The 19,819-nt window shown below is 43.0% G+C and overlaps 1 protein-coding gene across 5 annotated transcripts in view; it reads left to right on the plus strand.

Moving 5' to 3' along the window:
• Positions 1–19,819, plus strand: part of MYOF (myoferlin) — a 155,679-nt gene that overhangs the window by 105,266 nt on the left and 30,594 nt on the right. For 3 of the 5 annotated variants that reach the window (XM_019939645.3, XM_073794182.1, XM_019939644.3), the window contains 12 exons: positions 624–729; positions 2,261–2,406; positions 4,334–4,507; positions 5,590–5,698; positions 6,781–6,858; positions 9,176–9,357; positions 9,450–9,608; positions 9,734–9,832; positions 10,770–10,931; positions 13,109–13,274; positions 16,448–16,524; positions 18,422–18,478. In XM_019939645.3, the coding sequence (XP_019795204.2) occupies positions 624–729; positions 2,261–2,406; positions 4,334–4,507; positions 5,590–5,698; positions 6,781–6,858; positions 9,176–9,357; positions 9,450–9,608; positions 9,734–9,832; positions 10,770–10,931; positions 13,109–13,274; positions 16,448–16,524; positions 18,422–18,478 (1,515 nt within the window). The remainder of the gene's footprint in view (positions 1–623; positions 730–2,260; positions 2,407–4,333; positions 4,508–5,589; positions 5,699–6,780; positions 6,859–9,175; positions 9,358–9,449; positions 9,609–9,733; positions 9,833–10,769; positions 10,932–13,108; positions 13,275–16,447; positions 16,525–18,421; positions 18,479–19,819) is intronic. The other 2 variants (XM_019939646.3, XM_019939647.3) reach the window with 1 other exon arrangement.

The following is a 19,819-nucleotide window of genomic DNA, read 5'->3' on the forward strand; positions in this document are numbered from 1 at the left end:
TCCCACTTTAACATCTTTGTCAGTACATGAATAGATGGTATCCTGTTGTTATTTCAGTTTTCACACTCTTAAAGTGAAGCTGACTATTTTTCTGTTTACGGACCTCGTTTATTTCCTTTACTATGAACTTTTTTCATAACTCTATCAGTTTTAATGCAGAACTTAAGTCAATATTTCAAGTAAACTTTGCTCAGTCTTACATGATTAGCATCTACAACCTCCTATAGCATTACCCCATTCTTGAAGACATGTGTTTTTCATGCTTTATCCATCTCTGATGGGTTCTCTGCAGTGTAACCCCTCATAAAGAGTTGCGTCATTTCATAATATTAAGTTGAACCATATGAAATAGCTTACATTTAATCATTTTTGACCTACAAAAACAATTTCCCGTGGTTTAACATAACATATTCCCTAATAGTGGAAGCAGAAAGTATTCTTTAAAAATCTAGTTATTGTTTAGCAATTGTGTATAAATAAAGATTACGGCTTTTTCTGAGAAAGATTGATGTGTACGATGGTATTGAAATGAGTGAGTCTATAGTTAAGTGTGAGGAATTCTATCTCACCTTTGCATCTTATTTAATACACTATGGCTTCTTTCTCTTCTTTTTTTTTTTAAGAACGGTGATAAAACAGCATCACCCAGCGAGCTCACTTGCCCTCCAGGTTGGGAATGGGAAGATGATGCATGGGTCTATGACATTAATCGTGCAGTGGATGAGAGAGGTAACATTTCAGACCTATTACCTGACCAGGGGCTCTCCAGCAATGCCTTGGTTAAAGTCAAGTTTCCTTGGGAGGGAGGAGTCTCACGCCCCTTCGCCTAAGATGACCAGGTCGGGTGGTGTTTCCTGTGACTATTCAGACGCAAAATCTGAAGGACAAGCAAGTACTTGGACAGGTGCAGGGTGGGGGGCTGTCAAGAATGAAAGATACAAAGTAACGGGATGCCAGGTGGCTGGACTTTGAGATGTCGGGGATCCAATGAGAATTTGGGAGGGGACTGGAGTTTGGAGCTTCTCTAGTCTAACCATGACATACCCTCCCTGGGAACATCACACTCAGGGGCCCCCTAGCTCAGAAAGAAGAACTGCAAAATGCCTTAAAAGTCACCCTACTCAGCAGTAATGCAGATTATTGACATAGCTTCTGGTAATGATATTTATCCTTTTCTTTTTAAACTTTATTTATTTATTTTGGCTGTGTTGGGTCTTCATTGCTGCGCGTGGGCTTTCTCTAGTTGCTGTGAGCGGGGGCTACTCTTTGTTGCCGTGCGCGGGCTTCTCATTGCCATGGCTTCTCTTGTTGTGGAGCACGGGCTCCAGGCTCACGAGCTTCAGTAGTTGTGGCATGCGGGCTCAGTAGTTGTGGCTCGCAGGCTCTAGAGCACAGGCTCAGTCAGTAGTTGTGGTGCATGGACTTAGTTGCTCTGCAGCATGTGGGATCTTCCCAGACCGGGGCTCGAACCCGTGTCCCCTGCATTGGCAGGCAGATTCTTAACCACTGCGCCACCAGGGAAGTCCGATATTTATCCTTTTCTACAAATAGTAATCTAAAGTTAAACGAACTAGAACATTTAGAATTATCAAGAGAGAAAATTTGACTTTTAAATTTCTTACAAGAGGGAATAGTACACACGAAAGAGCTAACATTGATAAGGAAGGTTTCAAATAGATTATAAGTTTCTTGATGATCTTGATGCACACACCAGGCCTTTTAATAATAGTTAATGTTTTTTGAGTGCAAACTATATGCTAATCATGGTCCTAGTGCTTTGCATGCATTATTTTGATTAATTCTTTTGAAAAAGGTATATTTTACCTTTCTGCTGGGGAAATTGGACCATCAGCAGGTTTACTAACTTGCAAGAAACTTTAAAAGTAAACAGCCCCCATGTGGTGATGCAGGGATTTGAAGCCAGGCTGTTGACTACACAGGCCACACCCTTCATCACTGTCCCCAAATGCCTCTTGCATTGTGCTTTACTCTTAGATGCACTCAATTACCATGAGTGACTGGAAGTAGAAACATGGAGGAGAACCCCAGGGCCACAAAGGAAGCTTCTCGAAGAGGGATCCAGGGGAATAGGGCTGTATTCAGTTTGGCTGATGGCAGCAAAGTGATAGGAGCAGTGGCGTTCAGTCATGACAGTGGAGAATGTTGGGGGGCAGACAGTGACCGAATGACTCCTGGAACTTTATTTGGCAATCTGGCAAGTGCATCTCTTTTGGATAACCATTCACAAACTCTGTTCCAGGCTGGGAGTATGGAATTATCATTCCTCCTGATAATAAGCCCAAATCCTGGGTTGCAGCAGAAAAAATGTATCATACTCATAGACGCCGAAGGCTGGTCCGAAAACGCAAGAGAGATTTAACACAAACCACTTCAAGTACTGCAAAGGTAAGAGGAGCAATGGGAGGGAGCTGGGGGCTCCGCCTTCCAGACCACGCAGAACCACGGTTAACTCGGCGACTTCTACAGGAACCATTTGCCTGTCAAGGGCCTGATGCCCTGCTCAAGGGTTATAAAAGTGTATCCCCGCCCCAGACCTGCTGATTTAGGAACTCTGGGGGTGGAGCCCAGCATTCCGTGTTTCAGTAAGTCTTCCAGGTGATTCTGAAGCAGGCTAAATAACGAGAACCACTCGAGAGGTAGTAGTAGAAACAAATTATTTTGGTAGCATAATGTAGTAGTGGCAATAGCTCAGGACTTGGAACAAGACACCTGAGGCTTCAAATCCTGGCTTCATTTCCTTTCTCATCTGCAAAATGGTTATAGTATGCATCTAATTAGGGTATTATAGGCTTAAATGGAATAATAATAAATTGAGTGGAAAAAGTATACTCATGACAGTCATAAGTGGTATGTTCTGTGTGCTTTTTGTGATGGTAGGTCCTGAATATACATCATCTCCAATCCACAAAATCTGCATTTTTATCCTCATCTTACAGATAATGTTCACAGAGGTTAAATGGATTTGCTTTAGGCCATGTGTCTAGTAAGTGATAGAGTGTTTGAACCCAGGCTAAGGTCATTCCAAATACGACCTCTTTCTATTTCAAAAAGTGCCTGACTCATAGTAGATGTCATGAAGTGTCTTTTTATTAGATAGTGAGCTTTTTGGTACTTCTAAGGTTCCAAAGCTCCGGACCTTGTTCCTAATAAATAATGGAGTAGAATGAATGAGCTAATGAATGAATATTTGTTTTGGAATCATCCTTATCCGGATAGGGTGAGAAGTTGCTAGAGGCACTTGACTCCCTCCTTCCACATGAGAGCACCGAGGTGAAGTGGAAAGAACACTGAGCCACCAGTCAGAAGACCAGAAACATGGCCCAGTTCTATTCTACCAAAGAGTATTGTTGAGACTTAGATCATGCTCCCTAACCTGCCTCACTCCTGGCTGCATAAAATACTTTGGTGTCACTAGTAATACTGCCAGAAGGTCAATTATAAGATTGTCCTTGACCTGGGTTTTCTGTTTATTTAAAGTTGAAAAAAATAAGCCCTATGTGGAACTCTTATTTCTGAGATCATAAATATTATTCAGTATTATTTTACATCTACTAAATCTAGTCATACTTTTAAGATATTTACGTAAAATTTCCACCACTGAAATGTCAGCTACAGGAGGGCAAGGACTCTGTCTTTTTCTTCACTGCTTCCTCAGCTCTTAACCCAATACCACACTTAGAGTTCCTGAATGAATTGAAAAGAAACACTGAAAACTGAGATAATTATATATAGTTTTTAAGATTAAAAGTGCTATCGTCGTTAGATAGTAGTTATTACAGAAGTAATATACCCTGATTTACTTACTAGCTATAGAAGCTATTACCTTAGACAAGACATTTAGACCCTAGGGAGGGTGGTATCGTTTTTTTCCCCTCTCTATATAAAATGGACATCATAATATTTTCCAAACTATATCATAATGGCAATGTTCTTATGAGCTAATGAAGTGAGAAAATAGAAAGCAATTTGGAAAAGAATCCATTTGCTTTACCCATTCCCTCATGCCGCCCCCAACCCCTGCTACCAAGTCTGAATAAGGTGCCCCTCCTGATGGTACAGCCACCACTCATTTCATTTCATCTCATTTCACTTTACTTGCCTGCTTCTCTCTCTCTACCCCCCCAGTCCATCAGCTCTGCAACGGCAGAGAGCCTGTTTTGTTCTTTGTTGTATCCCTGGCTCCTAGCCCAGTACTTGGGCACAGAGTAGATTTTCAGTACGTATTTGTTGATGGACCACATAATCTGCTTTATCAATATAAGGAATATTGTTATTATGATTATTATCATTAAATGTTTTACTTCTATTTTAGGCCATGGAAGAATATAAAGACCAGGAGGGCTGGGAATACGCTTCTTTAATTGGCTGGAAATTTCACTGGAAACAGCGTAGTTCAGATACCTTTCGCCGCAGATGCTGGAGGAGAAAAATGGCTCCTTCGGAGACGCATGGCGCAGCTGCCATCTTTAAACTTGAAGGTGCCCTTGTAAGTAATAAATAGCCAAAATTCAAATCATATTTGCAGAGGGAAAATACATGAGTGCTCGATATAATACCATCGACTCCAATACTGTAAGACTGCACATAATTTGGGAGAAAGCTGCACATCCTAGGTGCTCAATAATTTTTGTAGAATGAATTAGACCATTTACATATGAAAGGTTCTAAGAAGCATGTTTAATATTGTTTCATCTAGCCTTTTCCGAGTATATCTGTTCCAAAACCTTTGCTTCAGGTGACATCTGTTAACATCCCTTTGGATCATACTTTGGAAACTACAACTGTTCAACAAACAAAGAAAGTTAAATAGGCAGATGTGAGGGGAAGGAAAACAGAAGGATGCTTACAAAATTGGAGAACAGTTCATGTGGAAGCACAATAAAAAGGCAGAGAAGAAAAAAGCACAAAGGTGGAAGGAATGAATAAGAAAGTGGTCATGGTTGATTTAAAACAATGTGGTAATCAGGGACCATTTTTAGAAATTTGTGTTTGGACACAAGCTACTTTTATATTTCTACACAGTGACCCTTCTCTGTTCTTCTTCCACTGCTCTTTTTCCTCCTCCCTTCCTCTTAATCCACTTATGTATCCTTTATGCTCCTCCTTTTTTTTTTTTTTTTTTTCTTTCACGGGCAGGGTTTGGTAAACCTGGCCTTGGTGGGTAGAAAGGCTGGCTTCGACTTCCTGCTCTGTCGCTGTCCTGGGCTTTATTCATCGTTTAAAAATGGAGTGATTGGGGCTTCCCTGGTGGTGCAGTGGTTGAGAGTCTGCCTACCGATGCAGGGGACACGGGTTCGTGCCCTGGTCCGGGAAGATCCCACATACTGCGGAGCGGCTGGGCCCGTGAGCCATGGCCGCTGAGCCTGCGCGTCCGGAGCCTGTGCTCCGCAACAGGAGAGGCCACAACAGTGAGAGGCCCACGTACCGCAAAAAAAAAAAAAAAAAAAAAAATGGAGTGATTGGATGAAGAAAATCTCTTTTAAAAGCGACCATTCCATTTGTTTGTAGTTCTTACCTCTTCGTTTGTTTTTAGGCATTGTTAATTTGTTTTCCTGACTCTTATTTTAGGGTGCAGATACTACCGAGGATGGAGATGAAAAGAGTGTAGAAAAACAGAAACACAGCGCCACTGCTGTGTTTGGAGCAAACACTCCCATTGTTTCCTGTAATTTTGACAGTAAGTTTTAAACATGTATTTGTGTTTTTCACTTCTATGACGTTCATCTCAAGGAAACTCTTTGAATTCACCAAATGTGATAGATAAAAATCCCTTTATGCAAATGTGACTTTTATTTTCATCACTTGATGGAGATGATTTTTTTAAATACAGTTTCCAAAATTATATTTGGGGTAGAGGGTGGTCAAATCATTGATTTCAACATAATCTGTCTGATATGTACTCATGCTACCTATTAAGCTCCCGCAAAAGATTATTCTAATCGGAAAAAATGTTCAAAAAGTTAAGGTTGGTTTCAATGATAACCTTCAGGAATTTTGGAAGCAGGCCTACTCTGTAATAATAATAGCAAATACTCATATAAGTCTTAGCATGTGCCAGGCACTCTACATATATTAACTCATTTAATTCTTATAGCTACCCTAGAAGGTAAGTACTATTACTGGCCCCAGTTTTACAGGAGGAAACCAAGTGCAGAAAGATTAAATAACTTGACCAAGATCTTATAGCTTGTAAGCACTACAGACAAGATTTGAACTCAAGTAGTCTGGTTTCCAGAATCTGTGTAATGAATCAAAATGCTCCCCTGCCTCTCAAATTATGTGTGTTTGCAGGGGCAGGGAGGGGTGGCAGCATAGTGGGGAGGGTCGTATATGCATTAATATAATAATGATAAGGAGTATAAAGTCTTTGAAATATCAAAGAAACGTTTAGCAGATAACCGTTTCCTAGATCTGGTGCTGAAATGGTCTGGAAAGCCCTATTTCTATAACTCCTAGAGACCAAGTGTCATTTTAAAGGTCGGCGATGCCAAGCAGTACCCTAAATCCAGGTAGTTTGCACCAGGAGTATGTTCTCGTGATTGACACACTTGCATTGAGCTTCCTGTAGTACTTTTTAAATAAGTTTCATTTTGCAGGAGACAGAATTAATTTGGGAAGACATGTCATCACCACTGTATATGTGTTCTTTACCGTGGGGAAATAGATTTGGGTAACCCATTTATCTGAAACATATATTATCTCCCAATAGAAATACAGTGTTCTGTTTCTTGTAAGTAACCTCCGTCCTGTTGTTTTTAGGAGTCTACATTTACCATCTGCGTTGCTATATCTATCAAGCCAGAAACCTCATGGCTCTAGACAAGGATAGCTTTTCAGGTAAAGGGAAAACGTCTCCGTCTCACATGTTATTACACAGCAGGCTAGCTTGATTCTACTTTTCATCAAGTGGATGCTTTGAGTTATTTCTCACAACAACAAAAAGCCTTTCTGTATTGAGGGTAGTTTGATATGCATGAAGTCAGTTGCTCAGTCATTAGATACTCGCTGAGTATGCCAAGCATGGTTGCTGAGTGCTGGAGAAGATTCATGGTCTTTTAATACTACTAATCATTAATTGATTAAGTGATTAAAAAAACACCTTAAGAAAAGCAGTTTCTGCTTTCTGTTTATAGCTGTGTTTTTACCCCTGGGCTCTTGGGTTAATTGGTAAGTCCTCACCTTTATATATATATATATATATATATATATATATATATATATATATATATATATATATATATATATTTTTTTTTAGATGTTGCGGGTAGGAGTTTATTAATTAATTAATTAATTTTTGCTATGTTGCGTCTTCGTTTCTGTGCGAGGGCTTTCTCTAGTTGTGGCAAGCGGGGGCCACTCTTCATCGCAATGCGCGGGCCTCTCACCGTGGCAACCTCTCTTGTGGAGCACAGGCTCCAGACGCGCTGGCTCAGTAGTTGTGGCACACGGGCCCAGTTGCTCCGCGGCATGTGGGATCCTCCCAGACCAGGGCTCGAACCCGTGTCCCCTGCATTAGCAGGCAGATTCTCAACCACTGCGCCACCAGGGAAGCCCAATATATATATATTTTTTGTAGCTCTCTTAAGTTGACAAAAAGATCACCAGATCACCCATTCCCCTACTTTGGAGTCTATCTTGACCTCCTCTGATGCCTGCTCCCCAATTCCCAGCACCATCAAACCATGAGGCTTCATCACCCCTCACACTGACACCCCAGCTGCTTTTGTTGCCTTCGGACTGGTTCTAAGAGGAAGGTTCTGGGCCCCTGCTGCTGGGGGATTTGTGCTGTTGCTCGTGGGACCATGAACAGTTCCTGGGCTATAGGGGGAGCATTCTACTTCAGGACCTGAAGGCCATCAGAGCTTCCCTGGGGCTTCTATGGAAACAGCTCTAAGAGCAGTTACCTGATACTCCAGCATGCTTACATCAATTGTGAGGTATGTTCCGAGCACTAATATTAACCAACATATGTGAATGGTTTCCTTTTCTCACAAATTAAAGCAGATTCAAGGTTATCTCTGTAATACACATCTCCAAAATGGTTTTTGAAGACATTTTTGAATATTCACCACCAGGGGGCACTCAATCATTGAAAGTCAAAGTTAATTTCTCGACCAAAGTTGCATAAAACTCTAAGCACATTCCTTGCAGTTTGAGATAAAAGATACATCATCAGGACAAAAGCAAGGAATCCCATTCATAAGATGCTGCAATGCTAAAAGCCAAGCACCCTTTTAGCTTATGCAAAAGCTTCAAGTTAGACAGCAGGGTATTGCTCAGACAGGACAGCTCCCAAGCAATTGCAAAAAGGTTTGGTGAAATTATTTAGCATGGAGGAGAAATGGATTACTTCTTTTTTTTTTTTTCTTATCTTTTTTCAGCTTTATTGAGATATAGTTGACAATATAGTTGTAATATATTTAAAGTGTACAACGTGGTGATTTGATACATGTACACATTGTCGAAGGATTTCCACAACATTCATCGTCTCTCATACTTACCTGTTTTGTGAGTGTGTGAGAACACTTAAGTTCTACTTTCTTAGCAAATTTCAATTATACAATACAGTGTTAGCTGCAGTCACCATGTTATACATTAGATCCTCAGACCATCTTGTAGGTGAAATTTACACCCTTTCACTAACTTCTCTCCATTTCCCCTGCCCCCAGGCACCCTGAGGGCACCATTCTACTGCCTGTTTCTATGAGTTCCACTTTTTTTGTTTGTTTCACATATAAGTGATACCATATAGTATTTGTGTTTCTCTGTCTGGCTTATTTCACTTAGCATAATGCCCTCTAGGTTCATCCATGTTGTCACAAATGGCAACATTTCCTTCTTTTTTAAAGCTGAATTATATTTCATAGTGTGTATCTATATTTTTTTCTTTATTCATCTATAGGTTGGCTTTCATTTCTTCGGTGGTTTACCTTGCTGCACAGACCTTTTTTAGTTTGATGTTGTCCCCCTTGTTTATTTTTGCTTTTGCTGCCTTTGCTTTTGGTGTCCAATTCAAAAAACCGTAGCCAAGCCAGCGTCAAGGAGCCTACCCCTATATTTTCTTCCAGGAGTTTTACCATTTCAGAATTCAGCCATGGCCATGGTTTTACCGTGTCAGACTTCAGCCGTGGTTATTCTTTTTTTTCTGTTTTAGATCCATATGCTCATGTCTCCTTCCTTCATCGAAGTAAAACCACCGAGATCATCCACTCAACCCTGAATCCTACCTGGGACCAAACGATTATATTTGATGAAATTGAAATCTATGGGGAACCCCAAACAGTCCTACAGAACCCACCCAAGGTTGTCATTGAACTTTTTGACAATGACCAAGTGGTAGGTAATGGAGAATTTCTGAGATGGCTGGGGAATGATGGAGGTTTATAGGGATGTTTGTCGGGGAATTTAAGGATTGCTTGTTTCTCTAGGGCAAAGATGAGTTTTTAGGACGAAGCATGTGCTCTCCTCTGGTGAAACTAAACTCAGAAATGGACATCACACCCAAACTTCTCTGGTACCCAGTAATGAATGGAGACAAAACCTGTGGGGATGTCCTTGTCACTGCAGAGCTGATCCTGAGGCACAAGGTACTTACTGAGTTCTCACTCATCTGTTTTTTTCAGAGTGGCCAATCAAAACACTTGTTAACAACTCCAGGCACTAGTTACTTGAACTAAAGGGAGGCATTGACATTTCCATGTTTGTTTCACAGGATGGCTCCAACCTTCCCATTCTTCCCTCGCAAAGGGCACCAAGTCTGTACATGGTCCCCCAGGGCATCAGGCCTGTGGTTCAGCTCACTGCTGTTGAGGTATGCTTCTCACTTTGTTTTACTGATCGACTCAAATGGATGTGGCTATAGAAATGGAATCTTTCGTCTAGGAATGGAATCTTGCTGCATCTTCTCTTGCTGTCTCCAATTTCCTATAGAATTTGTCTAAAAAATTGAAATATTCTTGGAAATAGAATGCTTGTCAAAGCAATAAAAACAAGTCAATCCCAACATTCCTGAGGGAATCTAGAATTCCCATTTACTGGGAGCCAGTGGATTTCTAAGTTTCCTGTGTCAACTGGAGAACTGGGAGAGAGGAGACGGACTCAGAGCAGTGTGTCTTTATGTGCAGAGAAAAGGGCACCTCAGAGGGAGGTATAGGGAGGGAAGGGAGGAATGAGAAATGCTGACATGTCAGACAGAGCAGATATAGACGGAAGGAGCCTGATGGACAGCGTCCTGCTTACTATTGAGGGCTCTCCCTCTGTCCAGTCAAGCACCTGTTACCTGGAGATTTCTGTTCTTGGGGTCTTGCTAAGACTGAGGCAGATGACTTTAAACAACGGCTCTTATTTTTTCACTTAGTGCCTGCATGTCAGTCACTGTGTTAAGAAGTTTACACTTGATCCTCAGAATAGCCCATGATAGGTAATGCTCTCAGCCCCGTCTGCAGATGAGACAGAGAGGTTACTAACTGGCCAGAGTCCTCAGAGCTGTGATACGGCGCAGCCGGGATTGGATCCCTGCACTCTTATCCCCCTGCTTTTCAGCAGCTCAGGTAGGAGAGGTAAATGGGCAAAATCGCTTTCTCTGTATGACCTCCAGGTTTTCTAGAGTGACATTCTCAGAGATTTGAGGCAAATCTGTACAAGTCAATCTTAAAGAATTTACCAGTTATTAAGACAGGATTTTTCCTTTTGAATATTATTTTTGATATGTTGGGTTTCCTTCCCTTCTCTTTACATTGTTTTCTTAGATTCTAGCTTGGGGCTTAAGAAATATGAAAAACTACCAGATGGCTTCTGTCACCTCCCCCAGTCTCATTGTGGAGTGCGGAGGGGAAAGGGTAGAATCAGTGGTGATCAAAAACCTGAAGAAGACGCCCAACTTCCCAAGTTCTGTTCTCTTCATGAAAGTGGTACTGTATCGAGGCTCCGTAATAGTTCATGTCTGTTGAATAGCTGATTTGTACTTGAAAATGAACATATACAAATCACACACATATTTTATATATATATATTTCCAAAGTCTGTAGTTTATATATTTCCAGTCTGACAACAAATAGAAAAACCCTGTCTTGCAGACAGCATGTCAGTGACTTTTCCCTCTTAGATTCTCACACTGTAGTGATGGTTTCTTAAAGCTTCAAACAACCCCAGTGACACAGAAGTACCTATGAGCAATACTAATATATTTCTCCAGTAAACTTTCCATCTAGTCAGCTCTCTGTAACAGGCTCTTGGTCAATCCCCCAAGAGCGGAATATTAACCCCCAGGCCCTGCAGGTGTACGTGGACCAGAACCCTCTGGATAGCGACTGGCTGGCTGGGGAAGGGCAGCTGCGGGGTGATGGGGCCATGTCCTAAGAGCCCATGACTGTGCCCTGCCTCCACGTGTCCCTGGGTTGGTGCCACTTTGTTCCATCAAAGTTACCCTCTGGTTATTAGAAAGGCAGCAGCCTCAGATCTGGTTCACAGGCCTCCATCATAGACCCTATAATACTTTGGAGCAAGAAGAGGTTACTCCGTCTTTCCGGTTTTTTTTTTGTGGTTTTTTTTTTGCGGTACGCGGTCCTCTCACCGCCGTGGCCCCTCCCGTTGCGGAGCACAGGCTCCGAACGCGCAGGCTCAGCGGCCATGGCTCATGGACCCAGCCGCTCCGTGGCATGTGGGATCTTCCCGGACCGGGGCCCGAACCCGTGTCCCCTGCATCAGCAGGCGGACTCTCAACCACTGTGCCACCAGGGAAGCCCCGTCTTTCCGTTTTGAAAGCAGTTAAATCCTTAGCTTTTTAAAAAGAAAAATCTTTATTTTTTTACTCTACTATACAAAGCGTTAAGAAACAAAGGCATTTCTTCAGTTTAACGGGATGGAAGGTCCAGAACCTTCCCATTTCTTTCCCCACCCCAGTCATTTTTCTGCCCTTGGGGTCTCCAGCACACCACTCTTGAACTGTAGGGTCTTGGAGCTTAACTTCTCCAATTACAGATGAGGCAGCTGAGGTCTGGAGAGGGGAGCCACCTTATGCAAGTTCTGTCGTGAGTGCCAGGCCCCGTGCGCTGTGCTGCAGTGACTGTCAAGATTGCAGCAGTAGCTACACAGAGTTCGGTGCTGGCTGCATTCACACTCCCTGCATTAAGTCTTCAACCCTGCAGGGCAGGCGTTTTCACCCCTCTTATGTGTGCTTTGGAGGAAACTGAGATGTTAAGTGATTTACACAAGGGGACACAGCTAGCAAGTGGGTGGCCAGAGTTTGGACTTAAGGTCCCTCCAACTTCAAAGCCAATACTTTTCCCCTCGCGATGCTACAGATGAGCGCCACCTGGAAGCTCCGAGCCAGAATCCCAGAGTGATCCCCTGGGTCACTCTACCCATCGTTGTTCCGTCCCCAGCCCCTTCCCCACCTCCCAAGCTCTAGCCTGGAATCTAGCCTCAGTCAGCAGAGGTGAGGAAAACCACTCAGTTGATCCCAGCTTCTATTCCTGTGTGAAGACGAAGGTGGAAATCATCTGAACCACGCACCAGGCAGACCCGAGACCAGCCTGTGATTCCCCAATCAGACAATGTCACCAAGGCTACCAAATTCCATATAGGGGAACCAGGAGGCATGGAGGAAAAATGAGCATCCCATTTTGGCATTGAACTTCCAGGGCTGAAAGACTCTCAAGCCACAGTTATCTCCCGTGAAGGTTCAGTTTTATCTCGATCTAAATTTTAACTAATTCTAGCTAAATGCTGATTTCACATCCTGTTACAGAGCAGAGCCAGGTGCTAAGGTACAGTGCCAAGCACTTCACATATATTAATCCAGCACCCCTACTCTTATTAAGGAGATCACTGGGACAGAGAAGAGTTCCCTAAGATCCTGCAGCTGTCAGTGGCAGAGCCAGGGTTTGATCCTGGCTCGGAGCTCAGGCCCTTCAGCTCCAGGCTGCTTGCTTGGCATGTACATTACTGAACTGCTCGCTGTGGGTCCCAGGGGCTACACCAAATGGGCAGAAAGAGCCTGGGTTGGTCGCTTTGGGGGAGTTAATCGGCAAAGCTGCCCTTGTCAGGTCTTAAACAGAAAAGTGACACCTACCTCTGTGACCCCCAGTTCTTGCCTAAGGAGGAACTGTACATGCCTCCGCTGGTGATCAAGGTCATCGACCACCGGCAGTTTGGGCGCAAGCCCGTTGTGGGCCAGTGCACCATTGACCGCCTGGACCGCTTTCGCTGCGACCCTTATGCAGGAAAGGAGGACATCGTGCCACAGCTAAAAGGTAAATGCAAGTCTCTAAATAGCATCTTGGGACTTTTCATGTTGAGTTGATTTAATCTTTACAAACTCTCAAAGTAACTACTCATTGTCCAGATTTTGCAGATGAGGAAACACTTTGATTTACAGCACGCTATGTAACTTTCCCAAGGTAATATAGTTAGTAAGTGGCAGAGCTACCCTTGAATCCTGGCCTTGTTTGAGGGGACCCAATGCTCAAGCTATTACTTTCTGAATTGTCCTGCTCCTGGATGAACATGCTTTTTTGTATCATCCAGCAGAGAAGGCAAGACAATGGGTGATTGCAGTTTGCTGTGATAAGTTTTTTTAAAAATAAATTTATTTATTTTTGGCTGCGTTGGGTCTTCATTGCTGCGTGCGGGCTTTCTGTAGTTGCAGCGAGTGGGGGCTGCTCTTCGTTGCGGTGCGCAGGCTTCTCATTGCAGTGGCTTCTCTTGTTGCAGAGCACGGGCTCTAGGCGTGTGCAGGCTTCAGTAGTTGTGGCACGCGGGCTCAGTAGTTGTGGCTTGCGGGCTCTAGAGTGCAGGCTCAGTAGTTGTGGCACACGGGCTTAGTTGCTCTGCGGCATGTGGGATCTTCCCGGACCAGGGATCGAACTCGTGTCCCCTGCATTGGCAGGCTGATCCTTAACCACTGCGCCACCAGGGAAGTCCTGTGATAAATATTTTGATGGGGAAATACAGCGGCCCCTCCGTAAGCACTGAAGGAGTGGGGGATTTTTATTTTAAATTGCTTTCCATCTATTGTCCTGCCTCATTAATGCATCACAACATTGTTGTGATATAATTTGAAAAATATGATTTCATTGTTATCTATCGAAGAAAAAATGACACCTGCTTGAGTTTAAATTGCTGGCCTTGGGTCACATAAGTGATAGAGCAGAGTATAATACTTACTTTTGGGTTCTATACTAAATAATAACTAATGAATAGCATTTTGCTCTTGTTTATTCAAGAATTACTTGTTTTTTAATTTACCATGTGGCAGAGACTGTTAGGGGCTGGGGACTGGGTCCCATCCGTGAACAAGATCCCAGAGCCCCTAGGCTCATACGATTAAGCCCAGTGGAGAATTGACACCCATTCATCTGATCGTTGTAGCCTCCAAACCGAAAACAGATGTCTTCTATTTGAGAGCCGTTCTGCTAACCAGTTCTATTTAATCTTCCATACGGTTTGGTATTGATTTTACAGAGCCTCTGAAGCTCATCTGCTATGTGGGTCTGAGCATCCTGTATCCCTGATTCAGAGAAGAGAGAAAAAAATTCACAGTCACACTTGAGCAAAACCCTACATGTGTTTATCCATACATTTCCCATGGAAAGCATTTTTGTGCTGAGTTGATGGTGCCTAAAACAGCAACATTTTTATAACATCAAGGATTAATGTAACTGCAGGCATTCTTTTATCTGGGCTTACTTAATAGAGAGAAACTGTTTTCCTAGTGTTTTTCCTATTGCTTTCATGAGAGAAAGTTCTTGGACGCAAATATGTGAAATCATGAGGAAGGTACAAATGCTGCAGATTTTCTCTGGCCCCAGAATCGCTTGTGTAGACCTACTCGTGTCTATGGGTCAGGGTTAGGCAGAGGTCTCCTGGTTCATGATTCTTTGTAGTTAGTGTGAAGTGAGGTCAAGGCTTCAGAAAGCCCCTGAAGAGGAAACTCCTTAAGGTGTATGGGGAGCACAGTGTTCCCAAGGCCAGAACCTGTTATTTTAGATCAATCTGATAGTTTCTTAAAACCCAACTGAGGTAAGAGTTGAGGAATGGACTTTGTTGGCCTAATGTTGGAAGCGCACAGAATAACTTTCCTCCTGTCCCCGAGGCTTTGTGTACGTGAGGATTGTAAAGTGGAGAAATGATAATATAGGAAGGAACTTGCATGCGGTTGTGTTCCAGCATGCCTTCCCACCTGGCTGTCCTGTTCTGTGTTGCTGCAGTTGTTGGGAGTTGGAGGGGAGCTATCTTGGAAGCCTAGAGACTTCTGATAGATCTGGGGGTGCCACCTAGCAACAGCATAGCAACTGGCGTATCATAGACGCTCAATAAATGTCAGTCTCCTCTGCTTCCCCGGTGTTCCGCTGATCATTTCTCTGACATTTACTAAGGGCCCACTTTGCTCTGGGCTCTGGTATGATGGTTGAAACACAAGCTTTGGGGTCAGACAGACCTAGATTACTTACTTTCACTTGTGATTGTTTAACTGGAAGCAAGTGACTTGCTTTCTCTTAGCCTCAGTTTGTTTGTTTTTTAACCTCTATAATGGGTATAATGCCACACATATCTACAGGATTTTTGAGGGGTTAAATGAGATCATGTATGTAAACAGGTTAGCCCACTGCCTGGCACATGGTAGGCACCTAAAAAATGTGTTTTCCCTCCTTTATGTCCTATACATCAAATGCTGGGTTAAACACAAAGTTCTTTTGGCTTGGCAGAGTTTGTTCTGTCTGAGTTCTGCCCTCCTGTTGAATGTCTGGCTGCCTGATGCCTTCTTCCATAAAGGGTAGCCGTACCTCTCATCCCACCCGGCCCCAGGCTGAGGCTTCAGCACCCCCTTCAGCTGAACTGAACCTGGTGAGCCCAGGGGCTGCTCCTGAGCCCTTGCTCTAACCTCACCATCCAGAGCCACAAATATTCTGGGAATTATTTAAAGCCAGGATGTGTGCCTTTTCCCTCTGTGTACACTGTGAGAGCCACGCCGAATGAGCCACTGCAACTTCAGCCCTGAAACGTGCAACTCTTCACCCTGATTTGCTTTTCTGTGTCTTAGAACAGATTCCATGAAAAGGAAGCTCCTTTGGTGTAGCTCCCTCCAGCCCCCATTGCCCGACCTCACTCCTACATCCTCTAAAGACATGTGTTGACACAATTTTTTTTCAGCATTTCCTGTGTACAGGATTGGGCTAATTGTCTAAGATAAAAGAAAAAAATGGGCCATAAAATCCCCTTTAAAATGTCTAAAACTGTATCATATTTTGGGAAAAGCAATGAATTGGGTTATTTTTCTACATTCAGACGTGGTCTTCTCCATTTAGTAAGTCTCATCCAGGAGCAAACTCTGCCTTCCACTGTGTGGCTGTTGAACTTGAACTTGGAGTAGAATGTTCACCACTATATTTTTGTAAGCATCTTAGATTATGAAATTGTCTTGCAGCCTCCTTTTTGTCTACCCCACCCTGCCGGGACGTCGTTATTGAAATAGAAGACACCAAACCATTACTGGCATCAAAGGTAGGCTTCAGAACTGATCATTGGATGATGTCAGTTTTATCTTCCAGGCATCTAAGCATTAGGTGAATTCAGTCAAACAACCATTCAGTGCAACTAAAATAAAATAACAAACCAGCTTATCACGGTAAAAAACCTGAATCTTACACTGTGTGGACTCATGTCCTCTACGGTGACATTGTGTGGACTCATGTCCTCTACCCTCAGTCACCCAGGATACTTAAAATATACTCAGACCTGTGCTCCACTCTCCACGAGGGAGAGGGATCTAGACAACAGTAAATTTTAAAATCTCCCCAAGTGATTCTAATGTGCAGGCAGGTCTGAGGACCTTTAGTGTGGACAGTCTGAATGGTATCATTTGCAAGAAAGAGAAATTTCCGGAGCAAATACACAGCACCACAACGTTCAGAAGACGGATACATGTAGCACACTAGCTTTTTCCCCCACATGAAACAGAAGTGTCATGGGTTTTTAATGACCCTATTTGTCAGTGTATGGGATATCCCCAACTTTTATATTCACTGTGGTTTTCCAAATCAAGAAATTGGTGGAACTGCTCATTCAGGACCCTATGTTAAAACTATTCTGGCCAGCTCGACAAGAAGGAGAGGGAAAAAAAAAAGTTCCCAGCCCAGAAAAAAGAAAACATCAGCTATCTCCCCGTTTCTGTTGGCATTCACGATGGACTTTCACAGCATGTTTTAATGTGCAAACTGGCCGAAAAGTGCACATGATTGCACTTTAATGTGTTATGTCCATAAACAGTGCCTTTAAAGAATCCACTTTCTTCCCACTGCATTAAACTCACTAACAACTGGACCATACTAAATGTGGGCTCTGCAGCCAGCACTGCATAGCAGTGTGTTTGATTCTATTCCCTGAGAATCCTCCACAGTCAGAAATGACAATAGCAAATATGCAAAACCACTGTGTTCACTTTATAAACAACGCCAAATAGTCCCAATAAAACAGTAGTAGCCTAGGACGAAGCTAAGTGTAATATACTTAAGATCTTTTACGTACATTTTCACAACAACTCTGGAAAAAGCCAGTTTAAGATCCTGCTCTGTAATCAGCCTCCAGCTTTCCTGCCTCCCGTTGTGAATCAGCTCTTCTTCGGGCTTTCTGTATACTCAGTAGCCCCAGGTATGGAGGCTCAAGAAGAAGAATAAAGCCAGTCCATGCCCCAATCTCATTCATTTCTTAACAGTAGTTAACAGATGAGGCTACTGTAGCGACACGTTGTGAAAGTTGAGTTTACATCATATTTTAAGTTGCAGCTTAGCAGGGCTGAGGAAGGTAGTATCGGTCATTCTCATGTACTATAAATAACTTTCACTCAGCTGCTCTCCTAACAGCTACTGGAGGTGTACTGTGTTGATAAGAAAGGCTATTTGGAATTGCCTCTAAAAATCTGATACCACCTCTTCATTGGGGAATATAGCACTCATCTGTGCAAAGTCAAATGAGCAAAGTTGAGCTGTGGAAGAGCCAATGACAAGCTTGCTGATGTCCCAGATTACACATGCATGTAATACACGTGCATGCATGTAATATATGCATGCAGGTGATACGCATGTGTTACGTGTACGTGCGATGTGTGTGTAATGAATACCTATTACCACTAACTCAAGTCAAGCCTTCTATTGGTAAATTGAGGGAATGGGTCAACACCGTGCTGTTGATGGGAGCTGTAGAATATGGCTCCAGGTGACAGTTTTGGGCTCGCAGAAACTCACACCACTGCCCTGTGGTGACCCTGGGAGCTCTTAACAGATGGGCTCAGCACCGCCACAAGTAAAGCAGGAAATAAGCACTGGGGACAAATTGCTAAGTGCCAGCCAGATAACACAGACATTCCTACGTGGCCATTTCAACAATTACCTTCCAATTCCAGTGCTTAAGCAGTATGTCAACAGCACTCAGCAAAATGGCTTCTCCAACGACAGTGCATGTATGTATGATAAGAAAATGCATGATGCTGCCTGGGGCTGCGGGGACCTCGGTCTAAAGACTTGAACTCTCCTTTCACATTCTTTCTAGATTTTGGAGTGAAAGATGATCTTTAAACAAATGTGATTATTTTAAGCTTCAGGGGAGAATCTTCTGTGCCATTTGGATATAATGAAGCAAGTTACTCTAGCTGCTTCAGCTACTTTGCCACGTGAACTAATGAGCAAGCGGACATGAATAAATTCTCCCATATTAATCCTAGATCTTAACATCAGCCATCTGTTCTGAATAACGCTTTTTAAATCATGAACTATTCATTTCTTTGAAATGATTTCCAATAGCTGAGAGTAGATGTGAATAAACAGACTCTAAAACTATGAATTCAGGAACGATTCAGAATGTGAAAACACTTTTGGCATAAAGTCCCTCTCTCCAAAATCTCAATTCAGCTGTGATGATTTAACTTTTAATCTCGCTTTGACATGAATCTAATAGAAAGAATTGTTATATCTATCTGTCTCGCTGCCTCTCTTGGCATTTCCGTGTGCTGAACAAAAGTCGATGTGGAAAATGCCGAGGGGCACTTGCAGAAGAAGCCCCGTGGCCGCCCAGCACTCCCTGCAGGAAGTGCCTGTAGTGACGAGCCGCTGTCCCCTCACAGTGGAAATGAACTTGAAGTTAGGAGGTAGCAATTCTTCAAACTGCCCCTAAGGGTGAGCTTGGCTTATGTTCCAGCAGGTACCAAGAGAAAAGTCAAGCCCCAGCATCCTAGCTGTCCACTCTCTCATCTCCTGGTGGATTCTCCACGCAGAAACGCAAATGGGAGGATTTGGCCAATGAGAGACTTGACATCCATTTATGGGTGGATATGTATATAGGTGCTTTATCGTCGGCATGGGGAAAAATCAAGAAAAGATACTTACATGATGGTGCTGCAGTCATGTTGGACATAAACATCTTGGGCCAGGAGTTTTTGAAGGAATGAGAATTAGGCCAAGTTGGGGATATACTTTAGAAGCTAAATGGAATAAGAGGTTTGGGGCAGGAAGATGAGTAACTGTATTCATCCCCACCTCCACCCCACCTTCTCTGTGATCACTATGCTGGTGGACAGATTGTCCAACTCTATTAAGACATGGGACATGGGTGGCTACCTCCAAGCCTTTTATTTTAATACCGTTTGTAACTCTTTTGCACATTTCAGAGAAGAAGCCAATAAGGTGTGTTCAATTATGAGATCATCTTGAATAAATAATCCATCAAAATGTTGATAACATAAGGCATGGATGGACAGTAACATCTCCTTTTCTCTTTCTCATTGAATCTAATGCTCATGGGGTCT

Source organism: Tursiops truncatus, chromosome 16, assembly GCF_011762595.2.
Source record: "Tursiops truncatus isolate mTurTru1 chromosome 16, mTurTru1.mat.Y, whole genome shotgun sequence".
Taxonomy (NCBI): Eukaryota; Metazoa; Chordata; class Mammalia; order Artiodactyla; family Delphinidae; genus Tursiops; species Tursiops truncatus.